This window comes from Trichomycterus rosablanca, chromosome 1 (assembly GCF_030014385.1).
Source record: "Trichomycterus rosablanca isolate fTriRos1 chromosome 1, fTriRos1.hap1, whole genome shotgun sequence".
In the NCBI taxonomy this organism is placed as follows: Eukaryota; Metazoa; Chordata; class Actinopteri; order Siluriformes; family Trichomycteridae; genus Trichomycterus; species Trichomycterus rosablanca.
Genome location: NC_085988.1, coordinates 74,778,703 through 74,797,558, shown reverse-complemented (window position 1 = coordinate 74,797,558; position 18,856 = coordinate 74,778,703). Strand labels below are relative to the sequence as shown.

Below are 18,856 nucleotides of genomic sequence, written 5' to 3'. Positions count from 1 at the left end.
TGTAACTTGCCTATAATTTCATTCTGTGTAGCGTTTTCACCTTAAAAATCACTAATACTTTAGTTACAGACCAAAATAAGTTCGTTTTCGGGTCGGCGGCCATGTTTTTTCTTCTGAACAGTTCGAGATGGCCGCATACGTCATCACTACGTGTGTATTATGGAAAAGTGTCAAGATTTTTATCCAAAAATTTGGCATATGGGCATACACAAATGGGCATATGCAAATGATTCTTTGGATTTGGGCGCTAATTAATGACCCGGTCGATCAAGAGTTGGAACGGCGTTGATAGCTCGAAATTTCAAAATTCAAAATGAATGGGAGTCAATGGGGCAAAACGGGCACCTTAAAACGGGCACTGTGGGCACAGTGTTGGTTCGATCCAAAAGCTGTATACAAGCAGTCCATTCCCGTATGGGCCGGACGATTTGGCGCTGGAACGGGGTCGATATCTCAAAAATTGCGGACGAAGAAAGCCGGACAAAAAACGGGTGGAATAATAATAATAATATATTGAAAACGAAAAAACGAATAACAATAGTGTGCTTGCCTTTTGGCAATCACACTAATTATTACAAACATCACACAACGACATTACAATGAGGTACAGGAAAGAATAAAAATTTAAGACAGTAATGTAATACAAGTACAATATAAAAAAATATATAAATATATATATAAAATAAAATAAAATATAATAATATAAAAAATAAGAATATAAACATCTAACAGAACAAAAACAAAAACTAAAAACTAAAAGGGGGGAGCTTAAAGGTGCAGTTACAGACATTGTGCAATTTAAAGCTGTGCAAATAAAACAGTACCATGTGCAAATTGTGAATCAGGTAGTACCAAGTAATCAAGTAGTAGATTTATTGTCTTTCGTGGGTATTATAGGTTCTGCGTCCTTCTCTTGCACCAGTGAGAGTCATTGTAGGTTGCCAAAGCTGTGGGCAGAAATTACTCCCTATAGTGCTCTTTGTTGCAGTGGAGTTGGCGGAAGCTTCCACTAAAAGCACTTTGCTGTTTAATCAGCAGGTCATGTAATGGGTGTGTGGTATTGTCCATTATACTGAGCAGCTTATGCAAGATTCTCTGCTCAACAACTAGCTCTAGGGGCTCCAGAGCAAAACCCAGCACAGAACCAGCCTTCCTGATAAGCTTGTTAAGCTTCTTGGAATCTTTGGCTCTAATGCTGCTTCCCCAGCAGATGGCTGCATAGAAAATTGCACTTTCCACTACAGACTGGTAAAAAATGTGTAGCATCTTGCTGCATACATTGAAGGACCTGAGCCTCCTTAAAAAATAAAGTCTGCTTATTTTTTATTGTTACTATTTGCAATGTTTTTATTATTATTTTATTCTATTTAATTTTTTGCATCTGTAACTGTTTTGTATATATTTGTTCTTTCTTACTGTTATTTTTTTTTCTTTTCTTTCTCTGTAGCTGAGCTTTGGCAATACGAATGTCCTTATTTGTCATGCCAATAAAGCTTCCTTTGAGTTGAGTGTTGAGTGTGTGTGTGTGTGTGTGGTTTTTCCACCCCACTCTCACATTTGCCAGGCTCATCTGGGCAACTGCTAAAGCGGCTAATGAAATTTCTCAGAACTTTTGAAGGATATACAGTCTTAAACATGCTTTTCACTCTGTCTGAGGCCCAGCTTGTTTCTCCCGCATGTTTCTAATAAACTATATAACAATAAGCGTACCAGAGATTTGTGAATCAACTAATGGGCATAAAAACAAGTTAAATTGTGACCAATTTATCCTCTATTAAAGTTCATGGGGTTCATGTATATTTGGACATAAACTACAGTACATAAAACTGTAGGAATGTTCCTGATTAGATCATGATTTTATCAAGGTCCATTGTAAAAGCTACTATGAGGCTACTAAAACAGCAGTTTACATTTACCTTTACAGCATTTAGCAGATTTAAAACCTTAATATTTTTATTTTAAAAAATAAATCATGGACAGGTCAAAGCATTCCATCATACGTTCGCATCTGATACCTCTGGTCCACATTAAGCAGAGTGTATGTAATCCCAGATTTATCTTACACTAGAGACAGAATAATCCCCACTACAGCCTTTTAGCCTGGGATCACTGGGATATATGCTGTACTTGTCCAGATTGTAATAGCAGAGAGGAAAACGCTTTCTTTAGATCCATTACTGGTACATCTGTCAGCAAACGTGTTTTTGTTTCAGTTGCTAGCTTTGTGATCACAGACCAAATTTTAAAGAATCTCATGTACAGTGTGTAGAAAGTGTGAAGAAGACCTGAAAGATTCCACTTACATTGATAAGAACTGAAAATTTGCCCAAGCCATTGAGGATGTTGTACCAGATTCCTGAAAAAGAAATGGGTTCACATGTTATAAATCACAGTACATGTCTACCTCTTCTCTAGATGGTCTACAGTAGAAGATTTTGACATTTTATGCAACACCCACCCTTAAAAAGCAAAATAGGTTTGAACGTGCATGTCCACTGTTTTAGCACCACATTAACATTTAGCAGACACTTTTATCCAAAGCAACTTACAAATGTCACTAAATACAATCAGAGCAATTAAGGGTTAAGGGCCTTGCTCAGGGGCCCAACAGTGGTAACAATGCCGTGGTGGGCTTGAACCAGCAACCTTATAATCACTGGTCCAGTACTTTAATCACTAGAATATCACTAGCATTTTATTATTCATCCACTGTTTCTGGGCAGCTTCAGCTTTAGACTATACATCAATCAGGCATAACATTATGACCACCTTCCTAATATTGCGTTGATCCCCCTTTTGCTGCCAAAACAGCCCTGATCCATCAAGGCATGGAGTCTTAACTTCTTCAGCAATTTGCGCTACAGAAGCTCGTATGTTAGATCAGACCACACGGGCCAGCCTTCGCTCCCCACATGCATCAGTGAGCCTTGGCTGCCCATGACCGCGCTGCCGGTTTACCACTGTTCCTTCCTTGGACCACTTTTGATAGATACTGACCACTGCAAACCAGGAATACCCCACAAGAGCTGCAGTTTTGGAAATGCTCTGACCCAGTCGTCTAGCCATCACAATTTGGCCCTTGTCAAACTCACTCAAATTCTTATGCTCGTCCATTTTTCCTGCTTCTAACACATCAACTTTGAGGATAAAGTGTTCACTTGCTGCCTAGTATATCCCACCCACTAACAGGTGCCGTGATGAAGAGATAATCAGTGTTGTTCACTTCACATAACATTATGTTGGTCATAATGTTATGCCTCGTCGGTGTAGATTGAAAAGCAAACAGCTGAAAGGCACAGACTTTATTTTAATTATCATCACCAACAATAGTTTTCATGTGTAATTGTGTACAGTCATTGTAATTTGAATGGTTTACTGTTGTATTCAATTTTTCTTTTTTGATAATAGACAGTGCTTTAGGTCCTATTGTCTTTTGATTGGTAAAGAGGTCCTGGGTGATTGGCTTTTTGTCCTACCTTATACCAGTATATGACAATATAAACCTATATTAAAATTACAGAAAATTTTAAGCACCATCCAATATTTTGTTTTGTTTATCTGAGGTAAACTTAGGAAAGCTTGTCCATACTTAGTAAAGGTGATGAAGATCTTCAGAGTAAGTAAAAGCTATACTAAAAAAATATGAAACCTGATTGAAAAGGTTAACACAGCATGTGTTATGTAAGACTAAAAGGAGCTTGACCTTTGGTTGCTTAGCTTACTCCAGTCTAAACTAGGACCAGATTGTCAAAAGGTCTTTGGCCATGGGGGCTGGATCTAGTAATTTGAGTTTAGTGATTAACTGATCAACGCAACAGCAGATAATCCTGTTTTTAATACTCCAAACATAACCCAAAAAACTGTCTGACAAGAAAGGAGTTTGAAGCAAAATATCCTCTAATATGCTTTATAAGTGTATTTATTGTTAGGCTCTAAAGGGTTCCTAGCATGAACAGAATCATGGATCATTTAATACAATTGTCTGGAGCTACAAAAACTAAACATGCCAACTCCCAGGGCCTGTACTTCCTATGGGGACAATGTAGCTCTAAAGTTAATAGAGAACAATGATAGCCGTTTTATATTTAATCTTTAAATAAAAAATACAAACAGAGGAACATTAATATAAAAGGAACATATTCATATGATCCAAATAGGCTTTGATAATCATTTTCTACTTTTCATGTGTTTTTGCTCTGTAATTGCCACACTGTATCATTTCCTCATCTGTTTTATTCTCATTGGTTGGATGACTTCTGAAGATATATATCGTGCAAAACAGCTGCTGAAAAAGTCAATGGTTTGCATTAGCTTTATTGAGAGCACGTTTTTAGCAGTCAAAGTAAGGTTCATGCAGAACTGATTTAGCAGATGACGGAAAAGCAAAACAATGAAAACAACAGTAAGCAGAAACAGAAAGACGGATGAAAAAAGACTATCAATTCAACCAGTAGACCACTAGTGAGCCAATATTCAGCATTTACCAGAGTAAGATTTACTCAATACACATAATAAATCTAAGTATCAGTCCATAATATCAGTATTCTGCCTCCTTGGTGACTGATAATTGGTACAGATATTAGTTCTGAAAAATGCAGTATTGGTCAGCCTCTAATGATGACCAAGCAAATTTCAGTCCCACTCAGATGTCTCAGCCCTTTTTGTGATTGTTGCTAACAATAACACTTTATTTTAACATCTGCAGCATGATTTATCTATTTATCTATTTATACATTTTTATCAACTGCTTTGTTCTGGTTATAGTTGCAGTGGGTCCAGTTCCACTGGGCACAAGGCAGGAATACCATTGCACGATCAGAGTGCCCTACTATTTATTTATGTTTTAGGGTAATGCATTAAAACTGTAAAACATAGCCGCTCAGGTGGCGCAGCGGTAAAAAGAAACGCGCTGCAACCAGGGCTGGATTCTGAGAGCGTGGTATCGAATCCAGCCTTGCTTTACCGGTTCGAAGCTGAGTGGCTATATGAGCAACGATTGGCCGGTTGCTCATGTGGGGCGTGGGACAAAGAACCGGATGTGGGTCTCTCTCTGTCAGAATGCGATTGCGTTCTCTGCCGGCTGATTGGAGGCGCTTACACAGAGATGGGAGAGGGTGCCCTTAGGGTGTGTCTCTCCGCATGCAACGCTAGGTGGCGCCAAACTCGTCAATGTGTGGGTGGCAAAGATGCATCTGGCTGCTGCTCGTGTTTCGGAGGGGATACGGGTTAGCTTCAATCACCTCCGTCAGGGCAGGGTTCGGCATAGACAGAGAGGAAGCACGATGCTAATTGAACAATTGGATGCGCTAAAAGGGGAGAAAAAGGGGTAAAAAAACCCCATTAAAAACCCATTATTTTGAGGTTGTAGGTTTGAGAACTGAATACGCCATACGCTGAGATCTGATGGGCCCTGCTGTTGTGGTGTGAAAGACACATTTCTGTATTCACTATCAATCATGCAGTGTCAGACAATCTTTTGAATTTGTTCTTGGACAGGAGCAGTGAGTGACTCCATCAAGCACAGTGATATTTTCCAATTATGTCTAACCAAAAAGACAAAGGGTCTGTTCGAAAACCTAGTGAGCTCTCTGCATAGACAGCATATTATATCATCCTACGTGTGCTCCCGAGAAGAAAGCTGATCGAATTCTTAGATGCCTTAAAATGGCACCTTAAATTTGAATGGTATTTTGACTGAATAACGAGGGAGCATCCAATGCATTCCTTAGCCATGAAGGCAATCCCAGCATTCAGTGCGGCACAACTTTTCTCACATAATTATTACAATTATTGCGGATGAATGCGGAATTCTGGCTTGTCAGTGACAATTTAACCGTTTTCGGTACACGGAGGGAGATGTTAGTTGACATGCTAGCTCGTTGTGCCACTTCATCCCATTGGTTTGAATGGCCTGAGGCTAACTGTGTAAAACAGGTAAGTGAATAAGTAACAGTAATTGCTTTGTTTTGGTATTGATAATACTCACTAGCAAATGCAATTTTAACATCATTTTTGGTGCAAAGAGACCCATAAATTTGTTACTTACCATAAATCTTATAAAGCCATTGAATCAAATGAGGTGCTCACAGGTTCAACCGTCACACAGAAACCTCTTAAGAGTTATTTGATTAATTAAATTAGCATGCATGTGTGTGTAATTCAGTGCTTGAAGTGGGAATAAACTGCTGGTACTTCCCTTATTAACATGTGAGTGTGTTATGTAATATTAGCAAAATCATTAAGTATTACATTCTTACATCACGTTCCATACGTTTAACGGAAACAGGTACAACGTATCTTGTGAGACGTGTCTGTACACAAAAAAGGCACAGTATGCCAAAAAGTAAAATGTAGAATTGCCACTTCAAGCACTGGTATGACCTGATCTGCAGTATGTTAGGATACATCATAGTACCTATATCTTGTGCTCTCACAGCATCTGGTCGGCGTAGCTCAGTGACAAACTTCTTAGCATCCAGCCGAATCTCAATAACGTTGTTCAGGAGGGCGAAGAGTGGAGCCAGGGGGAAAGAAGCCACAAAGAGCGATACAAAGCCAAACTGGATGACTGCAGACAGGAAAGAAGAAACACACGAATAAACAGATGGCATTGAGATTACTTTCATCAAGCAGCTTTTCATCATCTTTAAGCACTTAGTGCCACGTCAAGAGGTAATAAACACTGTCTGCAGAGCTAACCTTTTATTCTCCACAGTGTTAGTGTGTATGAAAATAAGAAAGTTTAAAAAATGAAATAAAAACTACATTTGATTTACATGAGAATTAGAATAGGTTTTATATATTAAAAACTTTGCATACATCATGGGTTATGTAAAAGAAAAAGAAATCATATGTTTCTAATTAACGAAAAAGAAGATTTAAAAGTGAAATATGAATGTTTACATAAAGCATAACGAGGTCAAAGTTTTGCCATGACCCTTAGACTTCAGATGTGAAAGAGGCAGTGTTTAAAATTTGGAAAAGAAATAACAAATTTGTCAAAAGGACAAACACTGACCAATCAACACAACAGAGTAAAAGCATATGGTCAGGATTTGACAATTACAATTAATAATGCGTAATAACATGCATGACTGGGGTGCTTGGGTGGCACAGTCATCTTATGCCTAGTTCACACTACACGGTTTTTGCCCTGATTTTCCCTCGCCGACAGGTCGCCACTGGATGTGGCAGCTCAGAAGCAACTCAGCGTTTGCTTGGGGCTCGGAAATCGGCTCTCGATTGCTATGTGTGAACTGTTCAATGACTCGATCGCTCGCGGCTCGCCGATCATTCGCAGACTCAAGAAAAACATCTAGCATGTTAAATATCTGGACCTGTCGGCGACTCAAAATCCTGTAGTGTGAAAGGTGTTCATTCATTTATTTTTCCTACTTGCTTTTACGCTGCACATCAGCGCACAAATAAGTTTAATCACTCGCTTCTTGTTGACGCGCATTTTTGGACATGGTATCACTAAACCCCTCGTCACTTCTCACGTGTTTTTGTGACAAAACGTAGTTTGGGAGACCAGATAGACTTGTCTGTGATTCCTCCTGGTAATAGATCGTGTAGTGTGTGACCCCCTATCACTGAGCAGTCATGTACTGTGAAAACCACAACGATTTAAAAGACTCCTGATTAAGTTGTGTAGTGTGAACTGTACAGCAATCTGAACAAATTGAAAGTCGTGTAGTTTGAACTTGACATAAGGCGCTATCCCACCATCGCTGGGATCTCGAGCTCTTAAGTTCGACTCCCAGCTGTGCTATTGACTGGCCTGGCTGTGTGTCCGTAGGGTGAAGGGACAATGGTCGAAAATGGGTTCCTTGCTGCTGCTGCTACAGTTATGACCTCTGTCAGCCAGTGAAGACACGTGCATAGTGGGCGACAGTGCACGGCTCTCCACATGCAATACTGCGCTCTGTAGGACTCCCTGCTTCTTGCAGGGAAAAAGAAGTGGCTGCACAAGTGCACTGCCAACCTCACTCGAGAGAGAGGACACCAGAGATAGGCCCAAATTCTTTTTTTTTTAGCTATTTTATTTGTGCATTTTTCTCCCATTCTTCTCCCAATTTAGCATAGTCAATTTGTCTTCTGCTGCTGAGGGATCCCTGATTGCAGTCAAGGTGGGTATATTGCTGCTCAGTCTCCTCCGACCCGCGTGCAGCCCTTAGCGAAACCCTTTTCCACCTATGCACTCTGCACAGGCGTCTCTCTATCTGCTAATCAGGGTCCTTACACAGCGTTATAAGACCCCATGCACACTGGGTGTGTTCGAAAACCTAGGGAGCTCTCTACATAAACAGCATTTTACATCATCCTACGCGCACTCCCGAGAATTAGGCTGTTCGAAATCCTAGATGCCTTAATATCCTCACTACTAAGGCATCTTAAAATTTCAACGCTATTTTGAGTGAGCATCCGATGCTGCCTTAGCGGTGGAGGCAATCCCAGCATTCAATGCGGTACGGCTTGTCAGGGACAGTTTAACCATTTTCGGTCCACAGTGGGAGATGTTATTTGACATGCTAGCGTGTTGTGCCACCTCATCCCATTAGTTTAAATGGCATGATGCTAACCATGTTAGCTTAGTAAGCGAAACCCGATGTTATCGCTGTCTAAGTAGTGTGTTCGAATGACCTGCCTTATAAGTCAATGACTTATTAGAATCCTCTATACTTAGGCAGCTGCCTATGTAGGCGGTAAAACAGCAAGGCAGCTCCCTAGGTTTTCGAACACAACCATTGTCCGGTCATCCCGCCCTAGCAGAACACAGTGGTAACGCCAAGTTTAGAACCAGAGAGTTCAGAATCTCGGCGCTGGTGTGGTAGCGGAAAATCCCGCTGCGCCCCCTGGGTGCCGATAGGCCCAAATTCTTAATCCCAAAAGGCTCAATATAGGCAATTAATTACAGTGTTCTACATTTAGTCCAAAATAGTATGCAAATCTTTGAATTCAGTATGAAATAGCTATTACAATATAAAATTACAATAAAACTAACACAGATGAAAGAAATCACTCTTGACCACATAACTGCAGAAAAAAATTGATGTCAAAAACTAAGTATTGAAGACATGCTTACAAATTCTTCTTGTGATTGAATAGAGCTAAATCATGATCAGACACGAGCGCATTACCAGAGCCAGTGAAAAGTGCAGAATGTGTTATGATCAGAATGTTTACAGATCAGGGGTTATCAACTCTACTGACAAGAATTGCCGCAGGTGCCTTGCTGAAAGATTCAGTCCAGATCAAGCCGACATTCAAAACAATGTAAAAAGCCTGAGATTAATTTTATTTCCTTTGGCATTAATAAAGTATTTAGCAACCTAGCAAGCTTCAAATCGAGAAATGAACATTACAATTTCCAGACCCCATCAAGTTAAGAAAGGGGTTGTTTTAAAAACTAATATTAAGTAATCTGATGATGATAAAATGTTACCAGTATTTTTTGTGAAGGATATTACAGCCTGCAGTCCTTGTGTGTGGTGAATGTTGGAGCAACATTGCTTTCAAGCTTTTACACTCTCACACATGGAACATAACCTTTGTGGGAAATGGTGTTTCCAGCTTTCCCTTGATTGACGTTCACTATTATCTCTGCACAGCAAAACAAAGGCTGACAGATCACACTGCAGGGCATGCTTCAGAAACCTGCAAAACTGAGATGCTACACTTTCAGGCCTCCGAGCATTATATGTCTAAAATGTAGCCTGAACACAATCATTTATTACGCACAGTGCCCTGTGCCCCCTGTCTCAGAGAGAAACAGCTTTTTAACAAATCAGAAATCCAAAAAAAATGATTATGATGCCTGCTAGTTTACTTTCATTTTATTTCCACAAACCGCTATACCCTGCTTAGGGTTGTGGCTGGTCCGGTTCCGCCCAAAAAACACTGGGCTTTGGCCATCCCCTCCTTACACATAGTCAATTTTGTCCATGTGGATGCCCAGCCAATGATAGCACAGATAATAATCAAACCTGTATCTCAGCAGTAATAGATTAGCATAACAGATTGCTATGCCACCCAAGCATGCGCACGCCAGTTTAGACTAAGGATTTCTTGTTCTCATTACTCAGTAATGGTTATCATACACTGATCAGCCATAACATTAACAGAAACTTGTTTCTACACTCACTGTCAATTTTATCAGCTCCACTTACCATATAGAAGCACTTTGTAGTTCTACAATCACTGACTGTAGTCCATCTGTTTCTCTGCATGCTTTTTTTAGCCCCCTTTCATGCTGTTCTTCAATGGTCAGGACCTCCACAGGACCACCACAGAGCAGGTATTATTTGGGTGGTGGGTCATTCTCAGCACTGCAGTGACACTGACATGGTGGTAGTGTGTTAGTGTGTGTTGTGCTGGTATGAGTGGATAAGACACAACAGCACTGCTGGAGTTTTTAAACACCTCACTGTCACTGCTGGACTGAGAATAGTCCACCAATCAAAAATATATCCAGCCAACAGCACCCCATGGGCAGCATTTTGTGACCACTGATGAAGGTCTAAAAGATGACCAACTCAAACAGCAGCAATGGATGAGTGATCGTCTCTGACTTTACATCTACAAGGTGGACCAACTAGGTAGGAGTGTCTAAAAGAGTGGACAGTGAGTTGATCATGATATTTAAAAAGTCCAGCAGCGCTGCTGTGTCTGATCCACTCATACCAGCACAACACACACTAACACACCACCACCATTTTAGTGTCACTGCAGCGCTGAGAATGATCCACCACCCAAAAAATACCTACTCTGTAGTGGTCCTGGGAGAGTCCTGACCACTGAAGAACAGCATGAAAGGGGGCTAACAAAGCATGCAGAGAAACAGATGGACTACAGTCAGTATTTGTGCTCCTATATGGTAAGTGGAGCTGATAAAATGGACAGTGAGTGTAGAAACAAGGTGGTTTTAATGTTATGGCTGATCGGTGTATAAGTTACATTAATGCTTACAATAATACAAATGTAACTCCCTACAGTATTCAAATTTTATGGATGGCTAGAAAATATGTTTAGTTTATAATCAAATGGCTGAAATCCCAGCCTCCCCCTCATACTCCCAGATTTAAAGATGGCATCATCGATCTTTCAGACAGAAAACTTTCCAAGGTTCTCTGAGCTGACAATTTTCGGTCTTTTTGCTCCTCAAGCTCTGAATAATAGTTCAGATTGAAAGTGGCAAGCATATTACAACAATCAGTTGATCTGTGCTTATTACTTCATTCCCTTTTTTAAATCTTGTAGCACTGCGGCTTTGCAGATTTGACATGTTGAGGTTAAGCACTTCCATGTCCATGTCCAAGTCTAATATGAATGAGTTGGATTGCAAAAAAAATCTAAATAAATTAGATTATAATGAACTCTTTAGTTATTTACCATGGATGATCATGTAAACTGTTAGGACTGTTAAATGCTTGCATGCTAATCATTAATAATAAGTCAGTCACAAGTTTCTACACAACACACTGACTAATGGAAACCAACCTCGTTCTGTTTGTTAACATAACTGAAAGACAGATGTGGGACTTGCACGCAGCATCATACAAAATAAACTCCACTGTCACAGACTGACTCCTCATTTAAAGACATTCATCCCTAAATAACTTGAAATATTAAATCACTAGCACCTTTACATTTTGTACAGCTTGTACGTACATGAGGGCTTGTGTAAGCAAAAGCAAGTATTAGTCATAAGAAGTTTAATCCACCTGTAATTGCATTGTGCAACTTTGCTTTTAATTAAGATTCCATCTAAGTTTAAGTTTGTACTTGCCTTCATGTCCTTATGTATTCTTATGCATGCAGGGTAGCGCTACCTCAACGACTGAGGTATTTAAGTCTTGGATAAAACTTGGATAGTCTGTCACAGTTGTAGGACACTTTACATCTTCAATAGAATAATTATCGTAGAGCACTTTGCTGTTTTAGTATAATGCTGTAACAAAACAGCTCTTTATCCTACTTTATGTTATACCTAGCATGCTGTAGCTCCCAATGGTGGAAACTCTAGATTCAAACCCGTATCTCAGGAGTGCTATCGACCAGCGGGCATCTACACAGACATGATTTGCTATAACTATTGTTTTTTACTAAAATATGTTTTATTGTGGGTGGCATGGTGGCTCGGTGGGTAGCACTGTCGCCTCACAGCAAGAAGGTCCTGGGTTCGATCTTCAGGAGGGGCGGTCCGGGTCCTTTCTGTGTGGCGTTTGCATGTTCTCCCCGTGTCCGCGTGGGTTTCCTCCGGGAGCTCCCACAGTCCAAAAACATGCAGTCAGGTTAATTGGAGACACTGAATTGCCTTATAGGTGAATGGGTGTGTGTATGTGTGTGTGACCCCCACGACCCTAATTGGATAAGCGGTTAAGATAGTGAGTGAGTGAGTGTTTTATTGTCGGCTAACTCTAAAAATGTTTAGTCAGAAAGTTTTCTGTCTAAAAGACTTTTAACTCCATCTTAAAATTTACAAAATTCCAATTTCCAGCTGTATTGGTATTGATTGGCATGGTATGGAACTGGTACAGTACTGCAGATCACAAGTATGTGGTGTTAGGTAAAGAGAGCAGGCTGACAAACAAACTGCATAATGTGACTGCAAATACAGTAAACAACACTAAATTCATGATATGCTGAGATTTGTTCTATAATGATAAATGTATTTTTAAGAAGGCAGCTCAGTAAATGTAAAGTGTAAACACTGCAAATGTGATGACTGCAAAGCCAGACTATAAAAACCAGAACCAGAACCATTTACTGGTTAAGTGTACTATCCCTTCGCTGCTGCAACACTGTGAATTTCCCCACTGTGGGACTAATAAAGGATTATCTTATCTTATCTTAGGGGCCTATAGAGTGATAAGCATAAGCACATAGGCCCTGGCCATGTGGACAAGATACGATGGACACTTACTCATCTCCATGTATTCGGGTGTAAGGCCATCAAAAGGATCCATTTCGTAATCCAGGTGCCACTGACGAAGAGTTCGGCCTGTCTGCTCCACATGTACCTCAGGAGTCCTCTTCTTTTCTTTCAGGGAGCGAAACAGCTTCTTCAACTTCCTGCAGAAAACAGGAGAGAATGGAAAAAGAAGAGGGTTTGTGACCTGCTTGTTTAGCTATGTCCATGCATGTTCTTAACATTATTTATTTTTCTCTCATGTGTATGTTCTACCTATAGTAAAGTGTTCATAAGTTTGGGAAAGTCGCTTTATAAATTAAACTTCCTATTATTATAATTAACCTTACTTGCACACACAATGAATACAAAAAATGAAAGCACCTTACTACAACTTACTGCCATAGAAATCATAGAAGGTACAAGCTGAAGTAATTAGCACCAGATACCTAGATAACCAGATTTCCATTCAAAATCTACTGATATTCATAGAGGCTGTGGTAAGTTAATCTAAATAAGACCTTTCTAGGCTTTCAAAAAACTGTCCCAACACATGATGTACATTTAAAATGGTTCCAGTTGAACGTCCAGAAGTGTCTAGTCCAGATTCTGAATAATCTTTTAATGCTGCTGAATGAAGGAAAGTAATTTATGAATGCTTTATTGTCCCTGACTCTAAGGCAACTCATAGCATTTGTTTGTTGTTAATACATGTTCCTAAATTATATGTTAAATTTCTTTAATGTTTTCGGTGTGAGAATAAGCTTGTTAACCATAAAGCCGGGTGCTCTGGTGGCAATATGGTCTATTATGCTAGCCCACACTAACTGAGATCCAGGTTTAAATCCCGGCAGTGTTATCGGCCGGTGTTCCTGCATTGCACCCAGTGTTTTATGTACCTGCCACAACACTAACCAGGGTTTGTTTGTTTATTAGGATTTTAACGTCATGTTTTACACTTTTGGTTACATTCATGACAGAAACGGTAGTTACTCGTTACACAAGATTAATCAGTTCACAAGGTTATATCGAACACAGTCATGTACAATTTAGTATCTCCAATTCACCTCACTTGCATGTCTTTGGACTGTGGGAAGAAACCGGAGCACCCGGAGGAAACCCACGTGGACATGGAGAGAACATGCAAACTCCGCACAGAAAGAACTCGGACCACCCCACCTGGGGATCGAACCCAGGTCCTTCTTGCTGTGAGGCGACAGTGCTACCCACTTAGCCACCGTGCCGCCCCCACTAACTAGAGTAAAGCAGTTGATGATAAAAAATGGCAAAACAACTTCCAAAGTAGCAAATAAATCAAACAGAAATACAATTTAGAAATAAATCTTAAATAAATTAACAATGATGGGAAAAACTAACTGAAAACTATTAGTCACACATGCATGAGTTACAGCAGTCAGCATAACATAAATAACGCCAACAGAAGCATCAGCATGTTACAGCCAACTGACCTTTACTTGCAGACGCTTTCAACCCATCTTTTCGAAGCCACCTTATTTACACCAGACAGCAGTTAGCCTGTTCTTCTGCCCAATTCATCATTCTGACCATAAAGTGGTCGTTAAAAACTAGCAGGAGGAAAACAGTTGTCATTGGCCACTGTGGCACTGCTGCTACACAAAAAGCAGGGACTTCAAAAGCACAGAATGTTAAAGCTGAGCAGATTCCAGTCTATAAAATGCTGCCAGTTACCTGTACTGTCACGCTGAAGTTGTAAATGAAAGGCATGAACATGTGGCCCTACAGGTTAAATACTTCTGCACGTTGATGGAGTGTTCAGAGACAGGACTAAAGCTCATCTTTCAGTCATAAACCTCATTCTGTTGTAAACCTAACCTTAGTGAATGAGAACTATGTTAGACCAATAATGTTCTGGAAGGCATGTCTTTTATCTCACTATGAGTTCTTATAAAAAGTCTTCTCACAGGTATGTTTAACACATACAATTTTACCCCACAGTGCAAAAAGGTATGGAAAAGAAAGTGAACCCACCCCAAATTAACCTTCAATGCAAGATTTACAAGGGGCCAGTTTTCCAGGTGGTGTTGGAATTAAACAACATGTCAGCATGCTAATTTCAATTCCAGCTGTAACTTGTTACTTCTGGTTCTGTTTGCAGTTTCCTGTGTCACAAATTAAGTCCTAAATGCTGAAAAACAAAGGATAAGCCCCAGACAGAGCAACATTTAACAAAACCTTGGGTGTGTGTTGTCTTAACCACACAGCTTCAAGCTTTTTGGTACAAAATTACAGATGCAAGGAAAATTAGCGTAATACACTTCACAGGGATACATCTATCAATAGAAATGAGCCATTATTATTATTATTATTACAGTGGTACCTTGTAACTCAACGTCCCCTATCTCAAAATCTTTAAAACTTAATGCCCTTCTTTGAGAAATTTGTACCCTTAAACTCAACATTTCCCTTAAACTCCACGTGTGCAACTGCTGCTTTGTTCAGCGCTTGGCTTGAGCGGTGCGGTAAAACGTCATCAAAGTGCGAACATGAGACGAATCTGCATTTGTGTGGAATAACCATCAAATTCACTTTGAAAGCTCCACATGTATCTGTGTTTAACTGGATTTTCCTCCTGTTTCACTTTTAAACTTGTATTACAGCTCAGGGTTCTGAGAAATTGTAAGAATCAGCTTTTCCGAGAGAGGCTAAAACACTTATCGTTAAAAAAGGCTTGTAAATGTAACTTAATGTATTAAAAGAACGACATAAAAACACTAAACTTCTCTTAATTATTACTGCTCATAAGTTCTCTCCACTAATTAAGAATAATAAGTAAACAATAAAGAAGTAAAGGTAAAATGCAGGTTTTATTGTATTTTTTATTGATTTCTAACTGTTTTTTATTGAATTTCAGTGTTTTATATTATACTTGTGTTATTTTCAGTGTATACGTGTCAGAAAAAAACCCATTATTTTACATTAGCCTAAAATATATGCAAGTCCACGGAACCATGGAACGCATTAACAGGTTTCCCATACATTCTTATGGGAAAAATACCTTGAAACTCAATGCCTCTTAAACTTAACGCCACTCCCAAAACCAAGGTACCACTTGGTTTCAACCGAGTTTCAAGGTACCACTGTATTATAATAATTATTACTATTATTGCTTGGAGTATCCCTGTTTCCTCCACAGGGTGATATAGGAGGTGACTTGGCTAGGGTGCTCGGGTGGCACAGTGGTGTATTATGCTAGCTCACCACTGCTGAAATCCTGGTTTAAATCTTAGCCGAGCTATCGGCCAGCCAGGCATCTACACAGACATGTTTGACTATGTCTGGAATTGGGGTGGCCAAAGACCTGGGATAGACTGCTGCCTGTCCTTTTTTCCCAGGCCCCCCGTAAGTCAAGAATCAACCAGTTGATTAAAATGTGATTAAATGAAATTTTACAGACACAAGTGAAAGTATGATGACCTGTATGCCTTGTGCCCAGTGATATCAGAATAAAACTGATTAAAATGCTTCTGAAGATGAATGAATAAACAGCATCAATAAACCTGATGGCAACAGATGGGTGACCCACAAAATGTACCCATATCAGGGCGCTCAGGTGGTGCAGCGGTAAAACACGCTAGCACACCAGAGCTGATATTTCGTACTTGTCAGTTCAAAACTCAGCTCTGCCATCCGGCAGGCTGTGTGCCTACACAAACAATGAATGGCTGTTGTTCAAAGGGGGGTGCCAGACAGGGAGCTCTGCTGGCTGATTGATTGCGTCTGCACAGAGGCGAGGGATAATGCGTTGATCAGAGTGTGGCTCTCCGTACTCAAAGCTGATCCGCATATGAACTCGCCTCGTGCAGGTGAAAAGATGCAGTCATCTACTGCACGTGTCGGAGGGGGCGCGTCTTGGCTCTCCTCAACCAGGGTGGAGATCAACATCAGTAGAGAGGAAGCATAATGCAATCAGGTAATTGGATACAACCAGATTTGGAGGAAAATTGGGAAAAATGCAAAAAATACAATAATTCTTCCAAATGAAAATGGTCAGTGTCTTTCATGGCTGTACTACAAAACATTTTGAAATGTTTAATAAGTTAAATGAGCAATTCTAGACAATAACAAGACAAACCAAAACCTAGATAAACCATCGTTTATGTTAGGAAAGTTAAAATGAGGGTAGAAGGAAAGAGTTCTCATGCTGCTGACTGCCTCTAACACCAAATATAGAAAATGAAATGGGCCATGTGGTCCATATCTCAGCCTATTAATGCCTTCAATAAAATCCACTAAATGCAGCTGGTGCATTATTTATACCCCCAAAATACAGTACTTTTCCAGAGCATTACTTTTTAATGCCTCTCTATGAAAAGTGCCTTCACCCGGCCGTGTTTAAGCTTCCATTTACCAGCTGTTGAGCTGTGTTTCAGACAGCTCCCCACCAACGCACACACACACACACACACAGTAATAAAATTAATAGCAAGAGCATATACACAATCACAAACTGTTTGATATGATTGGGTAGGACAGGCAGTGGAGTCTGTAGGGAGATCAAAACTATGATGTAGGTCAAGTCTGTGTGGAGGGAACGGTGGGATATTGAGTCCTTCTGTCCCCTCTGGCCTTCATCTTCAAGCTTTTGCACCAGGCCGTTCAGCGCTGGGCCTCCTCCCATAACAAAGGTGGGTATTTATAGAGCAGAACTAAAGAAGAAAGGAAGAGGGTGACTTTAAACTGACTCTATCAAGCTTTTCCAAGGACATAATTCCCCCTTCCATTTCAATCCTTCGGCATTCTTTTCTCAACTAATGAGAGGATTTTAATGACAAACTTTCATTTACTGAACAGGTATCATACGAGGGTTTACCAACTATTTTAATGCTTTCAGATACTGAGAAAACAACAAAAAGCCTGTTTATCTAAACCTGTGGGGCGTGGCATTACGAGATTTTTACTTCTAAAACTAAAGCAATTCATGTTTCACCCACAGGAGACATATTTGATTAGTCTTGCTGACCATGCTCACACGCACGTGTAATGTTATCTAGTTCAGTCTGGAAAAAAAACCTTAAAAATAGGGCTGCCGCTCAGGTGGCGCAGCAGTAAAGCGTACGCTGTTCACCAGAGCTGAGATCTCGAATACATTGTATCGAATTTCAGCTCTGCCTTGCCAGCTGAGGCTGAGTGGCTACATGAACAACGATTGATCTGTTGTTCAGATAAGGGGCGGGACTAAAAGCCGGATGGGGACTCTCTCTCAGACTAGCGCGATTACGACCTCTGCTGGCTGGTTGGTGGCGCCTGCACGGAGATGGGGAAGGAGTGCGGTAGGGGGTGTGGCCCTCCGTGCATAGTGCTGTACCGCACTGTGCTCGTCAAGTGTGGGTGATAAGATGTTTACATTTACATTTTCAGCATTTAGCAGACGCTTTTATCCAAAGCGACTTACACAATGAGCGGAACACGATGAGCAATTGAGGGTTAAGGGCCTTGCTCAGGGACCCAACAGTGGCAACTTGGTGGTGGCGGGGCTTGAACCGGCAACCTTCTGTTTACTAGTCCAGTACCTTAACCACTGAGCTATCACTGGCCTCATGTTTGATTGCTGTGCACGTTTCGGAGGGGGCGTGGAGCAGCCTCGTCCTCCCCAATCAGGAGCAGGGACCAGCATTAGTGAGAGGATGATTGATGGGTAGAAATTGGATGTGCTAAAGTGGGAGAAAAAGGGGTAGTGAAGATACATCATGTGTGTGTCTTTAAGAGAGGTGTATAGTGGGAGATGCTCTGTTCACAGTATCGCTATTAGTGAGTCAGGAGCCGATTAATTTAAAACAGAGGCTTCTTGCTTCAACAGCAGCCTCTAATGCTACAGCGTTATAAAGCTCACTGTGGACAGTGACACTTGTTACTGCAATTTCTCAATCATAGACTTGCTTTTGGTGGTTCTGGTCAAGACATTAC

At 40.5% G+C, this 18,856-nt stretch overlaps 1 protein-coding gene across 1 annotated transcript in view; it reads right to left on the bottom strand.

The window, feature by feature from the left end:
- The window catches only part of ano2b (anoctamin 2b), a 94,208-nt gene that overhangs the window by 9,600 nt on the left and 65,752 nt on the right, over positions 1–18,856 (bottom strand). Inside the window, exons 23-25 of the mRNA XM_063006510.1 lie at positions 12,926–13,074; positions 6,416–6,568; positions 2,304–2,356 (exon numbers count right to left, since the gene is read on the bottom strand). Of these exons, the coding sequence (XP_062862580.1) occupies positions 2,304–2,356; positions 6,416–6,568; positions 12,926–13,074 (355 nt within the window). The remainder of the gene's footprint in view (positions 1–2,303; positions 2,357–6,415; positions 6,569–12,925; positions 13,075–18,856) is intronic.